The sequence below is a fragment of the Gavialis gangeticus genome, unplaced genomic scaffold (genome assembly GCF_001723915.1).
Source record: "Gavialis gangeticus isolate Ggan-Ray unplaced genomic scaffold, GavGan_comp1, whole genome shotgun sequence".
Classification (NCBI taxonomy): domain Eukaryota; kingdom Metazoa; phylum Chordata; order Crocodylia; family Gavialidae; genus Gavialis; species Gavialis gangeticus.
In genome coordinates, this window is record NW_017729018.1 from 11,532,369 (window position 1) to 11,550,747 (window position 18,379).

Consider the following 18,379-nt stretch of genomic DNA (forward strand, 5'->3'; position numbering starts at 1 on the left):
CAGGGCCGCGGGGCCGCGGGCGGGCGGCCGCGCCGCAGCTACAACCACCTGGAGGGCGACGTGCGCTGGAGGCGCCTCTACTCCTCCACCCACTTCTTCCTGCGCATCGACGGCGCCGGCGCGGTGGCGGGCACGCGCTGGAAGGAGGCGCCCAGCAGTGAGTACCGCTCCCCGCCCGGGGCCGCCGGCTCCTCCCGCTGCAGCCCTGCGGAGACCGAGCCGTGTCCGAGGAGGGTCGGACCCCTCCATGCCCATCTGCAGCCCGGGGGCACCGAGGGATTTGGGCACCTCCCTTCCCTGTTAGCTGATGGGGTGGGAGCCGGGCCCCTCCATCCCTTGGTGCCTCTGGCTCTGGGTCTGCCAGCCGGCTCCTGGGGGGGCTGTGATAAGCCCATGAAGGTGTTCAGATACTATTGTCAGCGGGGCCAGATAAGGCAGAGGTGGGGGGGGACCCAGCCGGGCCTTGCCCCAGGGGAGCTGATTGTCCAGCAGTGATCGAGTCTCAAGGCCTGGCTTTCCCCTTCCCTTTGCCCCCATCAGAGCAGGATGCTGACAAACCCCCAGCAGCAGCAGCAGCAGCAGCAGCAGCAGCGCTCTCCCTGGGGAAGGGAGGCAAGTTCTCAGAGCAAGGGCCCGCTGGGTAGAGATCAGCTAGAGCTGAGTCCTGGGTTGGACCTGGGGCTCGGATGGGATCGGCCCCATCTCTGCAGGCGAATGAATCGACTCTTAACCCGCGGCTGCGTCAGATTCATTCCTCGCGCTCGACACCCGCAGAGCTGCCGTGACCCCTAGCATGGCTGCCTTTCCGGCCCAGTGGAGTGACAAAGACAAAGTGACACCAGCACCTTCCTGCCCCATGAGGCCTGAAGGGGCCAGACAGGGAGCCTGGCGGCACTGTTTCCAGCTCTGCCCCCGACTCCAGACATAACCTTGGGTGAATCCTTTAACCTGCCCAGGCAGGTCCCTCCGCTTCCCGACCTTTCCCTCCCCAAGTGGTTAGGTTCCCATAGGCTGGGAGGGAGGAGGTGGCGTCTATCCAGCGCGGCAGCCTCCCTCATAGGAGCTTTGGGAACAATACTTTGGCAAGCTTTAAACTGGACCTTGGCAAGGGCAAGAGGAGGATGCCAGAGCTGGGACCTGGAGGCTCCATCCAGACCCAGCCCTTGCAGCCGAAAGCGTCCTGCAGCCTGAAAGCTTCCGACAGGCGAATCCTGCCCCATCCAGAGCCCGTTCCCCGCACGCTTGGGGCACCATTGGGCTCTGCCTGCAGCTGGAAGGCAGCCCAATCCACTGGCACGGCTGCTTTTGCCTCTTGGCGGTGCCCCGGGCGGCCCCGCTGCTTCCCACAGGGTTTACGGAGAAAGGGGACAGCCGATGCTATTGTCACGATGCCTTTGTGGAGGGCTCACGGCCTGCTACGCTCTCAGGGAAAGCCGCCGGTCCAAGGAGCTGGCACAGCTGGGCGTGCATGGCTGGCAGGGCACGGAGCAATGGGCTGAGGCTGCAGCAGACCCCGGGGAAGGGGTTTCCCATCACTTCTGGCGGCTCCCGCTTCTCTGGTGCTCCCGTGGCAGTACTGAGAGGCAACGGGTAACATCGCTGCACGGAGCTGCACAATTGTCCCCCAGCGCTGGCCCCCAGCTCCAGCCTGGCACCAGCACCAGCCCCAGAGTATAGGCAGCTCGAGCTCTTAGAGGCCGACAATCCTCAGGCTTCGGGGCCCTGGCGCCCCCCGTCCTTGCAGCAAGTCCCAGGGTGGGCACTGCAGCAGATGCCAGCCACGGCCTGTATCCCTGCTTGGATACAGCAACAGCACCACGGGCATCAGGCTGATGCCACATCTGCTCTGCCTGGCACTCGGCAGTGCCCCCGGCTCGTGCCAGGTAGGGGCGGCCTCGGTGCCCGCGACCCTGAGGGTCCCCGGTTCACCAGGCTCGGCCAGTGATTATCTGCTCTGCGGAAGCAAAGTCCTGACTAAATTCCACTCCATCGCTGCCAGTCCCCACCCTGCACGTCTCCCGGTAATTGCGCCAAAAGGGAGTTGGCACCAAAGTGTAGCTGCCAAGTGGGGGATGGGAGATCAAGGAAGTCGCAGGGTGGAGTGGGGGCAGGTACATCCTGACCCTGTTTCTACCTGCCCAGCTGCCCCCCACACCGCCATGCAGCTCTGGGTTATTGCCTCCTGCCAGAGCTGAGGTCTGTGGCTTCTCTGGGGTACGTCAATGGGCCGATGCTGCCTGCCCCGCGCGGCTGCACAGAACGAGGTGCTCTTCCCCCTCGATCCTCTGGACAGGGGTTAGGGTCCTGCTGGTCGCTGTCCTAGGACCCAGGTGGCATCAGCTCCTCTGGGGTCCTCCAGCAGCTGGGCAGTCCTCCTTGCTAAGCCAGCGCAGGATCCAGCTTCTAATTGCAGCCGCAGGTTCACGAAGCCGGGGAAGCGGAGATCCCGTCGGGTTTCAGCTCCGGGGACAGATCTGGCTGCGACTGAGAGCAGGAGAGCACCGCCTATTTGTAGAAAAGCAAACGGCCTTCGTTATTAATAGCGGCAGCCCCAGACGCCGCTAAATCGGAACGGGTTTGCAACTGCCTGATTAGCTCTGCCGGCAGCGCAAAAACAACCGGGCAGCTTCGCTTCTGAGCCCAGCCAGCGCCAGGTGCTGGATTCCCCCACAGACCCCAAGGGGAAGATATTCCATAGGCCAAACAGCCGGGACGCTGCTCGACAGATGCCAGTTTTGCTAGTGCCAAGGGGAGACTGGGCAGTCAGCCAGGTGTGAGTGGGCAGGTACGTCTGCGCTGCGGAGCTAACTTGGGCATCTGGGTGTCCGCACGGATGCTTCCTGGCTGCAGTTTGGTGGTGCTTTATGCCTGCACTGCCTGGCCTGGTGCAGAGATGGTTTCGGGTGGGCTGGGGAGAGGTGAGTGCACCCTGCCGCGAACTCCTTGGCAATAAGTGCTGTCCGGGGCCACAATCTGGGCACTCAGGTCCTCTCCGGCCAGTGATTCCCATCACTCTCATGTCCGAGGTGCCCGTTCCTTTGGTGTCGTAGCTCCAAAGCCCTTCCCTGACCCTGCTCCCAGTGCCGTCCCTGTGTCTGGACTCCCTGCTGTAGGATCACGCAGGTCTGTGCTTTCCTCCTCAATCTTGCCCGCTCACCAGGTGCCGGCTTGGGCCCTGGGAAGTAGCAGGGAGACGGATGCCAACCCAGTGGCGGCCTTGACCGCGGGAGCGCAGGGTGGGCGTCTGGGGAGGGGCGTCGGGAGCCTCTCAGTTCCGGCCGCTTCACCAGCCGTGACGGGCAATCGGAAACAACAAACCCGGTGACCTTTGGTCTCCGGAGGCGGCCGCACTTCCTCGGAGCTGGCCTCTTTAATGAAGGGCTTCCGTTCGTGCGCGGCCACCCCAGTGCCCCTCGCTGCCGCCTCTGCCCCTATCCACGCGGTTGCTCAGGACCTGGGTGTGATGGTCAGCGCAGCTTGGGCTGGGATCCTGGGTTCGTACGGGCAAGCCGGGCTCTCGGGGGCAGCAGACAAGGGGTCCTTTGAGACTGTACTGCGGGGTCTTGGACCTCGAATATCCTCTGGCTGTTTCCACTGTGCATGCTGCCTTGTCTGGTCCCAGGTCTCCCCAGTCAGCACCCAGAGCCTGGGCCTGTTTTATCTGAATGGAGTCGCTCCTTTGGCTCCAGCACTGACCCTGGGCAGCAAAGAAGCTGGGATACAGCAGTGGTTAGACCGGCTCTCTCGAGACCCATTACAGAGAGCGGATGCAGGAGGCCTGAGAAGCCCAATTCATGTTTGTTTGTGGTGGCTAGGAGGGAGCGGGCAGAGGGCGGCAGCTGGCAGGATGTCCCCGAAAGAGGCTGCAATCTCGGGGCTTTTCCTAAAGCCCATCCCAGCAGCACAGTTTGATGGACCAGGAAGCAGGAACTCTCGACTCCAGGGCCTAATCCTAGCTTGGATGCTGCTTAGCACCTCAGTTCCCCCGTTGCAAATAAGGCTGCCAACGCTTGCTCCCCCTCTCCCCAGCCGTGGCGTGAGGATGAGCCATTTCCCGGCTGCTCCAAGCGCCGCGGCGAGCGTGCCAGACGGGTGTGCTGGGGATCAGGCGTTCTGCTGGCCGAGCCCCACGAGCGGCTGCACGGCAGCTCGTGAGCTCCAGCCTGGGTGGGCATGAGCTAACATGGTACAGGGGCGGGGGAGCGTGTCTGGGCGTCTGGATGGAGCAGGGGCTTCTGGTGCCTGGAGTAGGAGTTTCCTGAAAGGGCTCTGGAAGCTCCCCCTGCCCGGCCCCAGGCCTTTTCCAGCAGTGCCTCTGCAAGCCAGATGCACGCGCTTGCGGGCATGCTGGTGTTACAGCCGCACGCTCCAGGCCTCAGCGTATGCTCCCCCCCGAATACACACGCTCACCAGCCACCAGGCACGGGCTGTCCTCCTTCCCCAGCTCCCACCCACCCACCTACATTCCTGTCCACGAGCTCAAACCCACCCGCATTCCCCTGCGCACACGCCCTCCACATTCTCACATGCCCTTATCATCTGCACCTGCACCTGCACACACGCATGCCACGGCTCCCCTGGCTGCATTCTCTGCCTCGCACACGCACACACCCTGCCCCCCGCCTTATTCATGCCTGCACAAACACGGGGCTGTACGCCCCCTCACGTGTGCACCCCACCCATTGGCATGGATGCTTGCCATGCGCGTCGCATGCCGATGGGCTCGGCCTTTGCATGCTCGGCGGGGCAGGGCTAACGCAGGCGCAGAGCATACCGTGTGCGGTGTGCCTGGACATGGAGCATCGGCATGGCATGGGTGCTTGCATGCAATGTGTAGTGTGTATGTAGGTAGGGTACATACTGAGCACGTGTCCATATGCACCTGTGTGCCCATATATCCCACTATGCATGCATACACACACAGTATGCGCACACACCCTCTTTCCTTCCTCCTGGTGTAGCTTCCCTCTGGGCCCAACCCTGAGTCCTCAAACCTTCCTTTGGAAGCAGGTCAGGTAGGAAGGCAAGCTGGCGAGGGGGTGCCAGGAGAGGACAGATGGACACAGAGCAGGGACGAGACCAGCTCCAGAGCAAGGGCTGCGGGCAGGAGACCAGTCCACCATCGAATCGCTTCCATCTGCGCCGTTCAGTCCCTTCTTTCCCCTCTAATCCCTTTGCTTTTCTCTGGCATCAGTGGAAGGGGCCGGGAGCTATTGTCTGCCTCTGTGCTCCCAGCCATCCCCCTTTCAGGTGAGAGAGCTCAGTGTAACCACTAGGCTGAAGCCCCCAGGGGCCCACTCTTCAAGGACCACACAGGCCCAGGGGCCACGGAGGTCAGAGAGATCTGGATGATCTAACAGCAGGGTCAGTTCCTCCAGGTCAGGGACTGCGGTTCGGCTAAGCATACAGACACGCCGGCTAATTAAGGAGGATCAAGGCGGGGGCAGTACAGGTCAGGGACCGGCTGCTTGTTCCTGACAAGCGGAGGTTTTGCTTGGATCCTGCCAGCTTTGCTCCCAAGAGAAAATCCTCGCATGCAGCTCCAGGACTTTGAGCGTGTGGCATGAAGGCCCAGGCTTCCCTCTCTCTGAGCATGCAAAAGTGGCTGGGATATTTGAACCAAAGCTGAGCAGAGGGAGCTCCCAGCCCAGGGAGGATCATTGCCCATGGGATGGACACGGCCCCTCCGGGAAGTGACCGTGCTGCCTTCCACTTCAATGGGGCAGCAACCTGGAGACTTCCATCATCCAGATAGGAAATGAAGCCCAAGGTTCACATGACTTAGCAGCTGCCTTCGTTTCCTCCCCCAGGGCCCTTTGGCCGCCTCTCGCTGCATCGATTGTACCCGATCCTTGGACAGGTGCATACGTTCCCAGTCGCTTTGCATGGTCCGTCCTGGGCTCTGAGGACAAGCCATTGCTACGGTGGACGTCATGGTGCACCGTGAGCTGCACCAGCTGCATCTGCTCTTCACCAGGCTCCGTCGTGAGCTAGTGTAAAATCAAGGATGGATAATTGCCAAGATGAGTGTCTTTGTCCAAAACTCTGGGCCAGCCTCCACAGGGGACAGGGGACCTCTGCTACTGTCAGCACTGAGCTTGCACCGGCCTGGTACTGAACCAAGGTCTGAGCACGCTTGGTGTTGTACTAACAGAGTGAAAGGCTGGATCCTGCCCCAAAGAGCTGGCCATCTAAGCATAATGCAAAGACAAATATCACGGAGCAGGGAGAAAGGGAACCAGATGAGGTGGCACACCTATACTGTGTCCCCAGAGCCATGGGACAGGGGCACCCATGCACCTGCCCCTGGCTCACACCCATCCAACCTGGAAATAATACCCCAGGAAGGAGAGGGCTGCTTTGATTCCTGCAGGCCTGAGAGCAGCTGAAGGGGGGATCCCTGGAGAGGCATGTCTCTGCTTGGTGCCTCTGAGCAGGCAGGGGTGCTGGGGGCATGCCCATTGAGCCTGGCTCAGCTCCCGAGGGCCTGACCCGTTCGCCGTGAAAGCTGGAGCCCTCCCGCTCGTTCCGTCTCAGCGGCTGCCTACGAGCAGGGGGACAATAGCTCTGAATGAGAGGCTCTGGGAAACCTTGACACAAGAGGATTCCTCCAGGGCCTTCAATAGAGCCGGGCTCTTCAGCCGGCTAAGACGACGGGAAGAGGGCGGTGACCACGCAGCTGCGGCTGTTTTGTGGAGAACCCTTCCTCTCGCCTGCGTTCAAACAGATTCGTGTTGGGGAAAAAAAAAAAAAATCAAAAGGCTCCTCTTGGGATTAAGTACCGTCTCACCCCAGGCCAGACCGGTGAGGGGCCCCTGGCCTTGTCCCCTTTGTGGAGAGCATTTAAAAGAGGAAGAAAGAAAAAAAGGAGGGATGGAAACCCTGCTCCTTTGAAGCCGCCAAAACCCATCGCTTGGAGCATCATCCGTCAGACCCGGCCTGTCTCAGCCGCCGACTCCCACCGTTCATGGCAAACAAAGCTGGCTCAAGGCCTCGCCCGCCAGGGAAGACCAGGTTGGAAGCAGCTTGATGATTTGTCCTGCATTTGACTGAAGCTTGTCAGAGCTGAAACTCAAGGAGAAAAGCCGTCCCAGCGCTCTCAAGTTGGGGGAGGAAGGAGGTGAGGGAAACCAGACTCCTCGGCCCTGTTCCTGGCTCTGGTGAGGATGCATTGGTTGGAGCAGGGAAGACCTGAGAGTCGGGATGCCTGGGTCCTCTTCCACGGCAGCAGGCTGTGTGTCAGGACAGCGGGCCTTTATGTCCGCTGTAGCGAGATGTAGAGCCGTGGTGCCCAAGCTGCGCCTGCAGAGCCGTGGCAGACGTTCAAGGCTCTGCATCCCCCCATCAATCACAGACGTGACAAGCGGGTGCGATGATCCATATACACAGGAATGCTATGACCGTCAAAAAACCTGAGTGTCACTGGGCCAGAGGCCACATCCGGAGCCTGAGCCTGGATTCCCCAATTCCACCGAGAATTTGACAGTGCTGCTGGGTGAGAGAGATCATGAAAGCACATCGAGCAGCTACATGCAGGGGGAAGACAGGCACTGATCTCATTCTGTCCGGGACAGGACCCTTCCAGGGGATGCAAAGCCCCCTCTTTTCTCCTTTGGAAAGGCAGAGCACTGGCATTATCCTGCTAGCGTCTCCTGCCCCAGCGATCAGGAATATCGGGATAGAGCTGTCTCCAAGCCAGGTCTGTGGCCTCGGGAGGCTTGGTGAGCTGGAGAATAGTCCACATGTTGGATGCCTCCTCTGACCCAGCCGCCCTTGGGCCACGTCCCAGGCTGGAAGGAGTTACTCTGCCAAAAGCAGCACCTGGCCGTGGACCTTGGTCCAGGCCAGAAAAGTGCCCCAGGCAACATCTCCAGACACCCAAATGATGGGATCAGAGAAGACAACTCCCTCTGCCAGCTTACAGGGCCCTCATTCATCCCCCTGCCTGGCCTTCACCTACCCCTGCCCTCCAGACGCTCGCCAAGCACTGGTGGAGCTCAGCATGGCTGGCCCCGCCTGGCTGGGCTCCCGTCCAGCGCAGGCTCCTGGCACGGTCAGGCGAGTGCCAGGCTCCTAGGCACCAATGCCATCATGTGGCCGAGAGGGCAGGGCTGTCTCTGGGGATCCTGCTAACAGGCGGCTCCAAGGAGCCATTGAAGGAAAGCGGGAGATGATGAAGGGGAGCAATTTAGCAGCGTCCTGGTTTTTGTTCGCTGTCTCACGGTATCACACCTTCCCCATCTGTCAGCTGAGAAATCCATATTCTCTCCAAGCCCAACGTGCTTTGGGATTTGAGAATTAATCTAGCAGCCAGGGGCCTTTCTTTCTCAAAACTAGCCACAGTTAAGCCCAGCTGCTAACCACTAATTGCTGCTGCCAGCCTGCCACTACAGCAAATTATTCATTTTGCCGTAGTTTCCAGCTGTATAATGATGCAGACCTCTGTGTAGAGCCCCGAGCTCTGTGGAGTGACAGAGAGCTACGGAAGAACCAAGGATGGTTACTTTAAAACCAAAAGCACCCTCAAGGCTTTCCCTGCATTAAGCCTAGACAGGGACAAGCCAAGGTTTGCACTGATTAAACTAATCAAGACCTACAGTTGCTTGTGATTAGCTCAGCAAGCTCCATTAGCGTCCTTCTCTGGGGCTCCCAGGGCATTTTGTACTGTCAAAGCGAGGCCCTGTCCCCCCCCGGAGACGGCTCTATTCCCATGTCTGTCACTGCCTCAGTTTCCCATTTCCCTCCTGCCTCAGTTTCACCTTCCACCCCAGGTCTGCCTCAGTGACTTTAAAAGGTCTTTGGGGCAGGGGCTCTGTTTTATACCTACACTGCTTAGCTCGATGGGGGCATGAGCAGCAATCCAACTGCAGTAAAGAGATAAGCCAGGCAGAAGTCCCATGAGAACAACCCACAGGGCAATGCCCACTGCATCCCCACCCTACTTTTATCAGCTGTGTCTATTCAGGCTGTTGACTTTGAGCCAGGAGCCATCACCTTTCCCACTGCCTCTGCTTGAGACCAAGAGGCTTCAATGGAGCAGTTTAGTCATTCACAGGTTCATGTCCTAGCATCACTGTCCTGCCAAGTGATAATGTCCCGCCACCAGCTAAGGAGCAAAGCTGCCTTGGAGCACCGGGTTTCAGCAGCTGGCTGTCACCTTTCTGACCCTCTGGTGTGGGGATGGACCCTTGGGAGACATTCAAAGATGTGTTTGGTAGCTGTGTTAGTCTGAGACAAAAAGAAATGCAAAACTCAAGAACTCTTTATTCAGAGATGATACCTTTTATCAAGCCTCCCAGGGCTGGTAGTAGGTGAGCAGAGGTCAGCAGAGCTGGGCACCACGGGTGTGAAGGGAGATGGTCAGAGGCTGCTGTGCTGCTAGGGATGAAGATCCCTTCAGAACTGTGTACAACGGACTTAATCCCTAGTATCCTAACCAAGTTCCCACCAGTGCTTTCAATGGTATCAAGGACCCCTTGTTCGTTCTAGGCCCTTCTCCATACTGTTACAGAGGGCTGTTAACCAGCTGCCACCTTCCACCCCAGAAGTGGCTGCATTTCAGTAGCAAGCAACACACTCCCTTGTGCTGTCTCATGTAGAGCCATTGCACTCAGACTCGCTGAGGCTATTTGCTATGTAGGGAAATCATATACACCTCCCCACACACACGCACAGATGGGGCTTGTGCCATACCACGCTGGATCTCAGCTTGCAGGACCAGGAAGCATGGCTGTCCTCAGTGGCTGTCCCTCTGATCCGTCCCTGTGTCTTCCTCTCTCCCCCTCCAGACATCGTGGAGATCCGCTCGGTACGTGTGGGTGTCGTTGCCATCAAGTCTGTGCACACGGGCTTCTACTTGGCCATGAACAAGAAGGGGAAGCTCTACGGGTCGGTAGGTACAAAGCCGCAACTCTTCTTTGACCTCCGTGTCTCGCTCGCGGCACTTATGGTCTGTAGCTCCCTCCTGGCTGGGAATCGGATTGGTAACCGAGAGCCTGTGGTGTAGACGCTGGCAGGGCCCCGTTCCAGGATGCTGTATCTGATGCAGCGAAGAGGAGTGGGCCTACATTGCAGGAAGGAAGCCCTTGCTCTTGGGGGAGGGACTGTAGTGGGGCAGGTGCAGGGAGGGTGCACAGTGCCAGAGAGGCTGGGAGCAGACCCCAGGTATCTGCCTGGTCCCTTGTTGTAACTGCTGCCTCCCAGAGCCATGGACAGAACAGGGCAGTCCCTGGCAGGGCCCCAGTCTCAACCCCAGACCTCCTTGGCCTCCAGGAGCTGGGGGTTGAGAAGCCGGAAAGTCCTCACTCTGGTTCTTGTGCTCTAACCCCTAAACTTACTCCCTTCCCAGAGCAGAGGACAGATCCCACACTCTGCATCCCTGCCTAAAGCTTAGGGGAGAATCCAGGAGTCCTGATGATCTCACTCCTGCTTGAAGCAATTAAATCAGAATCACTCAAGCACCCGGAGCCCAGAACTCCCCAGCAATACCCTTGAGAGACTAGACAGAGCCCCCAAATCCCCACACTGACCCCCTCTCCCCGTCTCACCAGCGGGCATACAACCCCAACTGCAAGTTCAAGGAGCGCATCGAGGAGAATGGCTACAACACCTACGCCTCGCTGCGCTGGCGGCACCAGGGCCGCCAGATGTTCCTGTCGCTCAATGGCAAGGGGGTGCCTCGGCGGGGGGACAAGACGCGGCGCCAGCACCTCTCCACCCACTTCTTGCCCATGCTCGTCTCCTGACACCTACTCATTTTATAGCTGGGACTTCTTGTTGCTATTTATTTTTAAATGAAAGCACAGGGTGAGGGAGAAACTCCCCTTCCCCAGGCACTGGGAGATAAAGGATTCCTACAAGTGCTTCTTCGGAGCTAGCAGTGGTTCACACTAGAGACACCAGCTCCTGCCTGGAGACCTCAACTCAACGTACACCCAACTTGGGTCATCCCAGAGACACCAGCTCCTACCTGGAGACCTCAAATCTACACTGACCTGTTTTAGGTTATGCTAGAGACCCCAGCTCCTACCTGGAGACCTCAACTCTACACAGACCCATCATGGGTCATCCTAGAGATCCCAGCTCTTGCCTGGAGACCTCAACTCCATATAGACCTATCTAGGAGACCCTACCTGTACGCAGCCCCTTCTCGATGGCTGACAGCCCCCGAGTCTCATGCAGCAGGTCGCAATGAAATGGCCCAAAGATCTATGAACAACCAACCGTACACAACATCCCCTCCAAGAGAGTGAAACCACAGAGGTGGGAGCAGCCAGAGACTTTGGGGGGCTTTCGATTTGGTTTTAAGATGTATGTGTGCTTATATTTATTGTATCATATAAGGTCCATGGAAATTAAAGAGGTATTTCTTACAGTAACCCAGGGGCTGCACCTTGGCCAGAGGCAATGCTTGCGACATCTGCTTACGCCAGTCTGGGTCCTTTGGGCACGGTCAGCTGCAAGGCCTTCTGTCAAAGGTGCTGGTTGTGCGGAGGAGGGGGAATGCAGCTGTATCTGGTGTGGAACGCAGTTACAGTCCGAGCACCTTCCTGAAGCAGTAGGAGAAGCTCAAACCACCTTTGAGGTGCCTGTGAAATGCTTTGCAAGGGTCAATGTTAGCTGAGGGGAGCACAATCTGAGGATAGCACAGGCAGCCAGGATGGGAGTTTGCTCAGAAGAGCAGAGCCAGAGGCTTGCTGCTCCAAAAAGCAACAGGATCTAGAAAGAGATGGCAGGAAACAGGAGTCAGTGGATCAGGAACAGCAGGGTCCCCCCATTGAAGAGAAAGGGGTTGACCCTGCATTCATGCTGGCATGGTTGAAATGGGTACGCAGGTCAAAGATGGCTCTACAGCACCAAGTGGTTAGCAGACAGACCTGCACGGCTCCTGCCGTTCACTCAACTGTCCTGGTCACCCCAAGGAGGGAGCACAGACCCTAGGAAAAGGGGAAACCAGGTCCCTGCTTGAGCTATCACTTGCAACCGGAGTCACTTGCCAGAAGGAACAAGGACTAGAGAAGGACTGTGATAAGATAGCAAGTGAGTCCAGGGCTCACCCACAGCACAAACAAGTCCCAAGAGGCCTTGGAAAGGCAGGGCCCAAGGGATGGGTCTGCTTTGACAGCAATCCTGAGGAGTCTCCCCAGTGCTGTGCCTGAGCACTTGAACTTCATCCTCAACAACACTTCCGCGAAAGATAAGGGCAAGTGCAGGGGACAAAAGGGCCAGAGCACAGTCCTCTGTGGCAGGAGTGGAGTTAGCGACAGCCAGGTCTGGATTCCCGTCCTACCCAGGAACTCTCGTTTCCATCTGAGTGTCCCTAAGGGACAAGCGCTACCATGGCCCTGTTTGGCCTGTAAGGAAACTCCCTTGCCCAGCATCAGCAACAGGAGCTGGAGCTGCAATTTGGGACCCCTTTGTCCTCCACCTTGCATGCAAAGCCTGTGCTGGAGCTGCAGCCTTTCCCCAACACTTGGCCCATGACTGACTCTCCCTCGGGCTGGCCTTCCTGGTCTGGCCAGGGGCACGCAGACAGAAGCGGGGAAGCCAAGAGGGTTTTCTGATGCGAGATATAGGCAGAAGCACAGGCCTGGTCCTTGTGGGACCCAGCTGTGTCAGAGTGATCCCGGTCAAGCTGAGACACCTGGGGAGCACAAGGTGGGAGCAGTGAGCCATGGCATCTTGAATATGAACAAACACACAGCTATTGCTCAACCCCAGACCCCTCCAGACATGCTGGGGCACACGGTGCAGCAGCAAAACCCAGTGGTCCAGGAGAGGGTAACATCTAGCAATAGAACAAAGTCTCCAGTCACAGCTCAGTGCTCTCCCAGTTAGACCACACACCAGGAAGCCGAACTGGCAGCCTTCCCTGGGACAGCCCAGCTTCCTTTGTGCCACAAGCTGCTGGCACGTGGACAGGGCGCTCTTCACTGTGCTGTTGACAGTCTCCAGTGCCGAGGCGGCACTGGGCCATGCCCAGCACATCAAAGACTCTGCTGTAGTCTGGGAAAACAAGTTGAAGAACAGCTGCTTGGTGCTAATCAATGCACTGCCTGCCCTGGCAGCACTTCCTAGGCCTGGAAGAGGTGGAAGGAGAAATCCCTGTGCCACCTCTACTCAGAGCTGGCAGCTCCCAGGAGCAGGCTGGCTTGTCTGTAACCGGAAGGCAGGGCAGATATGCCCCTTTCTAGACTAACCAACTAAGATGTATGGAGACAGGCAAACTTTTGTGAGCCTTTGTAGCCACCCAAGCCTCCACAAATGACTCTTCGAGGGAACGAGAGGAAGAAAGGCTGCGTACGCCTCCCACAGGCAAGCCTGTGGGATGTCTGAGATGCCCACTGCACAATGAAGCTAGAGAGCATATTTTGGCCAAAAGACCTTGCAAGAGTTTTCCCTCCCTACAAGCACCACACAATGTGGGAGGGATGCTTTAGATGTTACTGCTTCATTGTGCCCAGGTGATGAACACTGATGCACTGAAATCACTCCAGCCCCCAGGGAGACGCTGCTGTTTAGGAAGTGCCTTGTTTTCAGGCTTCTGCCGGGCTATTATCCCCATTTTGCAGATGGGAATAGTGAGGCCCAGGCACCCCGACAGCTTGCCAAAAGCCTGAGGAAACTGAATCCCTGTCTCCAGGGTCTGTCATGGGGAGACCCTTCCTCGGCCCAGTCCTTCAAAAAGGACAGAAGCTTCCTCTGAAGAAACCGTTTGGGCGAATGAAGCAATCTGGCCGGTGAAAGACAATGCGCCGGCTGGAACCAGAAGCCACCTACGCAGGTCTGTGACAAGGCACACTGCTACAACACCCCTTCCGAGCCCCAAAGTTTCAGGGTCATTTTGCAACGCCAAAAATGTACGCTGGCCTGAGCAGAAACCACCGAACTTGTTCCGTTTGTTACCAAACCAGATTTCAAACCCGTCTGCGCTCCAGAGAGAAAGCATGTGCGTTAACCCTGTTGTGGCTGATGCTAAACAGACCTGGGTCTTGCATCACACCAGTAAGGACTAGGATGCCTGGAGAGGCCTCCGTGATTAACTCTTCTCACACGCTGCCATCCCGTGTGTGCCTCCAGCACCTCCTTTCTAAAGGATGTCCAAGTGTCTTATTCCTCTGCATAAATACCTGCATGGTACCTCTACGGAGGTAGAAAGTCCTCCTATTTTACAAGCAGGAAGATGGAAGCACAGTAAGCACATAGGATCATAGAAAATTAGGGTTGGATGAGACCTCAGGAGGCAATTGAGTCCAACCCTCTGCTTAAAGCAGGACCAGCCCCAACTGGATCCCAGCCAAGCCTTTGTCTAGCTGAGTCTTAAAAACCTCCAAGGATGGGGATCCCACCTCCTCTCTGGGTAACCTGTTCCAGTGGTTTACTATCCTCATGCCTCAGAGGTCTCAGTCTGTGGAGGGGAAGTAGTGCTTTTGGTCTCTTGGGCATATACTTCAATGCCATGGCTTCTTCTGTCCATCTTGATCTCCACTCCATGCTTCCTCAGTAGCAAGCCTGCTAGGTGTGACGATAAGCACAGCAGACCTGCTGACAAAGCTTCTGGCTCCTCATCCAGCTAAAGTATCAAGCCACCAACCCTGACGTTCCAGTCCAAGAAAACAACCTCATCGCAGAGGCACCAACCTCTGGAAAGATCAAAGGAGCCATTGACCTACACTTGTCAGGCTGGCAAAGGTGACTGGAGAAACATGTTCCAAGACTGTTGCTCAGGCCTGGATCCCTTTGGCTTCGCTCCATCAGATCCAGCTACTAGAAGCCTGGACGAGGTTTTGGCAGCTGCTTGCTGCTCTCCACATTGGGGATCTTCTCCAAAACATTTTAGCAGCTCATTTTTTTTTAAATCATGGCAGAGTTTAAGAGGCCCTGGGCAGACACAAGGGGCAAAAAGACCCCTGCACTTCTATCCTCCCACAGACAGGATTCCAGTTGCAGACCTGTGCTTGGGCTTTGAGGCAAAGGCATCCTTAGACTTCCCCCACCACATAACCAAGCTAAGAGGGGCTGTCACCCTAAATGTGATGTAACCTAATGAACTAGAGGGAGTGACTGCACCTCAAGCCAGATTTTCCTCAGCTCAGTACCTACAAGCTCGCACCAAGAGCACCTGAAGCCCTGGCCGCATGCCTACATAGAAGCAGAACTCTTTGGAGAAACCTATACTTTACGATAAGGTCCTATTCCCCATATCTGATGGCAAGGAGGGGTCCTCGATCCTTTTCAAAAGCCTTAGCTGCTGCCGCAGTTACAGTCCATTCCTACCACGTGATGTTCAGACCCCACCTGTGCTTTCATGGTGCAGCTCTTTTATCGGCAATGACCCTGAAGTTGTCCCTTCTCAACAAGGCAGGGCTAGAATTCTCTCTTTCTGCAATGCATCTCTAACTCATTTGTGGTGCGCAAGGCATGTCGGGCATTTCCCTGGACAATCTGGGTGAGAGGCAGGGTGACGATGAACGTCGGAAGTGTAGAAGACACCCTCTAGAAGTGCTGCCGCAAGTTCTGGCTCTCCTGGCCCCCTGCGGGCAGTCAAACACAAACAGGAAACAGGTCAAAAGTTACAAGAGCAGAAGCCAACCGAGAAGGGAGATCAGCGTGTTTAAAATAATACCACTGACCCAGATGGCTTCACACGGCAAGTCGGCTCTGTGGTATGTCACCGGGACTGATGGCACGGGTGCCTGATTGCTCAAGTCACCCTGCCCTGGCCTGCCGTGACACAAACTGGGGCATCAACCTGGGGCTGGCATCCCCATAGTCTCTGCTCCTCCTTCATTCCACAGCCCAGCTCCTTCCTGGTTGCATTCTAAACCGTTTAGACCACAGCTGAGTTTCTGTGCTTGAGTCATTAAAAGAAACTCCAGCGAGAGACTGCTCTGGCAGCCGAGCAGTCACAGACGACAGGGCTCATTAGAGAAAGGGGCAGGGGCAGCTTTATGCAATGGGAACCAGTAAGGAGGGCACAGGGAAACTCCAGCTGCGATCAAAACACAGCCTGAGAGGTTCTGGCCCAGTCAACAGAAGGGGGCACTGGAAATATATTGCGGAAATACAGGGATGGTTCAAACTGATGTTTCTAAGAATTACAGAGTCAAATCCCCGCTTGTTCCACCTTGGTACTTATTGTCCCAGCGGATGATAAACTGGGTGCAACAAGGACAGGAGGCAGGTGGGCATTTGTTAATGATCACAGACTGCAACAGGGTTATCAAACTCCTCAAGCTCGCTTGACATCCTACAGCAGCAAGCGTCAAACATACAGCTATAGGGCCGCTCTACTCTGTGACTTATCTTTATTACTCGGCCCTCCAGCTCATTCACAAATCTGGGAAAGCCTTGTAGCCCTCTCAGTTGCAGAGACGAGGATTTAACTGATGCAGACAGCTCCAATACATAAATCTGCAGACTGCCCAGCCCAGGGACAGAAGCCAGTTATCACTTATCTCAGTGTGGCGTTAACTCAGACACTTTAGACAATCAACGCTATCTGCTTCACTGCTGGGAAGGGAAGGGATTGACTGTAATGGAGAGGTGGGGAGCCTGGAGTTACCCAAAGGAAGGGAATGCACCAGGGACAAAAGGGGATTCCCAGAGAAAAGTGGAAAGAAAGGGAGAAAGAGCACTGGTCCTAACATTGACAGTGTTGCTTTCCTGTTCTGTGTGGCAAGAGCCAAACAGGAGCCGAATTATAGACTGGATTCTCCCCTCAGTCTCTGTGCAAATGGGCATCACAGACCTAGGGCAATGCTGGGTCCCAGAATTCACACCCTGAACCAGTCAGAGACAGATCAGGCCTTTGACCCATTTGCCCTATACCCATAAAAAGCCTTCCCAGGAATGCTGGGTTAGTCAGGTAGATGCACAGCTCATCCAACTGCCAGGACATCCCCTGCAGAAAGAAGAGGTGACAGCCTGCAGCTGGAACACATCATCCGTATCATCCCAGTGCAGCTCCCAAAATATTTTCCTGGTCTCTTGGCTCCACCTAACGGCATCGCGCAGAACTGCCACAGGGAGCCGGCAGGCTGACAACAGCAGCAAGGGTCTACCGGGTAAAAAGCTAACATGGGGTATTATGACCCAACACTTGTTCCTGTTGATGATCTATTCAGGTCCCTTCTGACCCTAGAAACTATGAAACATGCCACCTGCCACTTGGAGAAAGGGTGTCTTGCCACAAGACCCCATCCAAGAAAAGCTGCTCTAGCAGAATTCCTGTCCCCTCTGCTTCATGCATGCACTTCTCTGCAGACCTTTAGTGCACACTGCATCACACACCCCACCCGGGATCCCAGCTAAGCCTCCAGAACTCCTTGGAGCCAAACTGATCAACACTGCCGGCTCTCACGAATAAGATCAGAGAATCCAGAGTTCTGCTTCAGAAACTCATGTCTGTCTCCTTCTAAGACGCACCACTCAGCATCTAGGATTCAGAACAGATTCCCTACCTGGGTCCCTTCTTTGCCTGTGCAGCTCCAGAACACACCAAACACCATACCATCTTCCAGGGGGATCCTTGGACTCTGTCACTCACATAATCCTGAAGTTGTGTTTGTGGCACAGCTTCCCCCTGGAAGCCTGTACACGTTGCTTTTATTCATCAGGCCAGCCCGGAAAGCCCTTACAGATGCTGTACGGGTTTCTTCTCCAAAGCTTTCAAGTGATTGAAACAATCAATGAAAATCACCCTTCCCCCAACCCACGAGAAGGTAATTGTGAGCAAACCTGAATTTTCTACCCACTGCAGGGTGAATCAGCTTTTAAACAAAAATGCCCCACACAAACACACACACGGTAGAAACCCCACAGAAGAGGAATACAAAAACAGTTGTCCCCACCCCAATTAAATCTAGTTAAGGAAACGGATTCACAAGCATGCCTGGAAGGTTTTAAATCAGCTGTATTTTTTTAAGTAGCTTTGATATACACATTTCTTCCCCTCCCCTCCCCCACCCCCCAATGTCATTCATCATGTATTTTATGTATTTCATTTGATCATGATGGCATCTGTCTGGTCCTTGCTCTGATGCACTTCCAGTCCTGACGTCAGATGCTCCACACAATTCCATCCGGGGTGAGAAGGGCCGGATTGCGACCGGGCAGGATGGAAGGGATGAAAAAATACAAAAAACTGCAGGCCAGGACGCTGCAAAGTTGCAGTCCCGCAGCTGACGACGATTGGCAGGCTGGCAATGTGTGTACGGGGCGTTGGTCACAGAGGAACCCAGGGTTAAAGAGGCATTGGGTGCTGGCAGACGGCACACTGCCGAGGGTTCCACAGTCCCAGTGCAGACTGGATTTGCACTGGGAAAGTACAGTCCTCTCAGAAGAGTTTACCCTGTATTTTTCCACAAATCATGCGTAA

At 56.2% G+C, this 18,379-nt stretch overlaps 1 protein-coding gene across 1 annotated transcript in view; it reads left to right on the forward strand.

Moving 5' to 3' along the window:
- Positions 1–11,097, forward strand: part of FGF22 (fibroblast growth factor 22) — an 11,951-nt gene extending 854 nt beyond the window's left edge. Inside the window, exons 2-4 of the mRNA XM_019513151.1 lie at positions 4–157; positions 9,789–9,892; positions 10,551–11,097. Coding sequence (XP_019368696.1) covers positions 4–157; positions 9,789–9,892; positions 10,551–10,745 — 453 coding nt within the window. The 3' untranslated portion in view covers positions 10,746–11,097. The remainder of the gene's footprint in view (positions 1–3; positions 158–9,788; positions 9,893–10,550) is intronic.
- Positions 11,098–18,379: the final 7,282 nt, after the last annotated feature.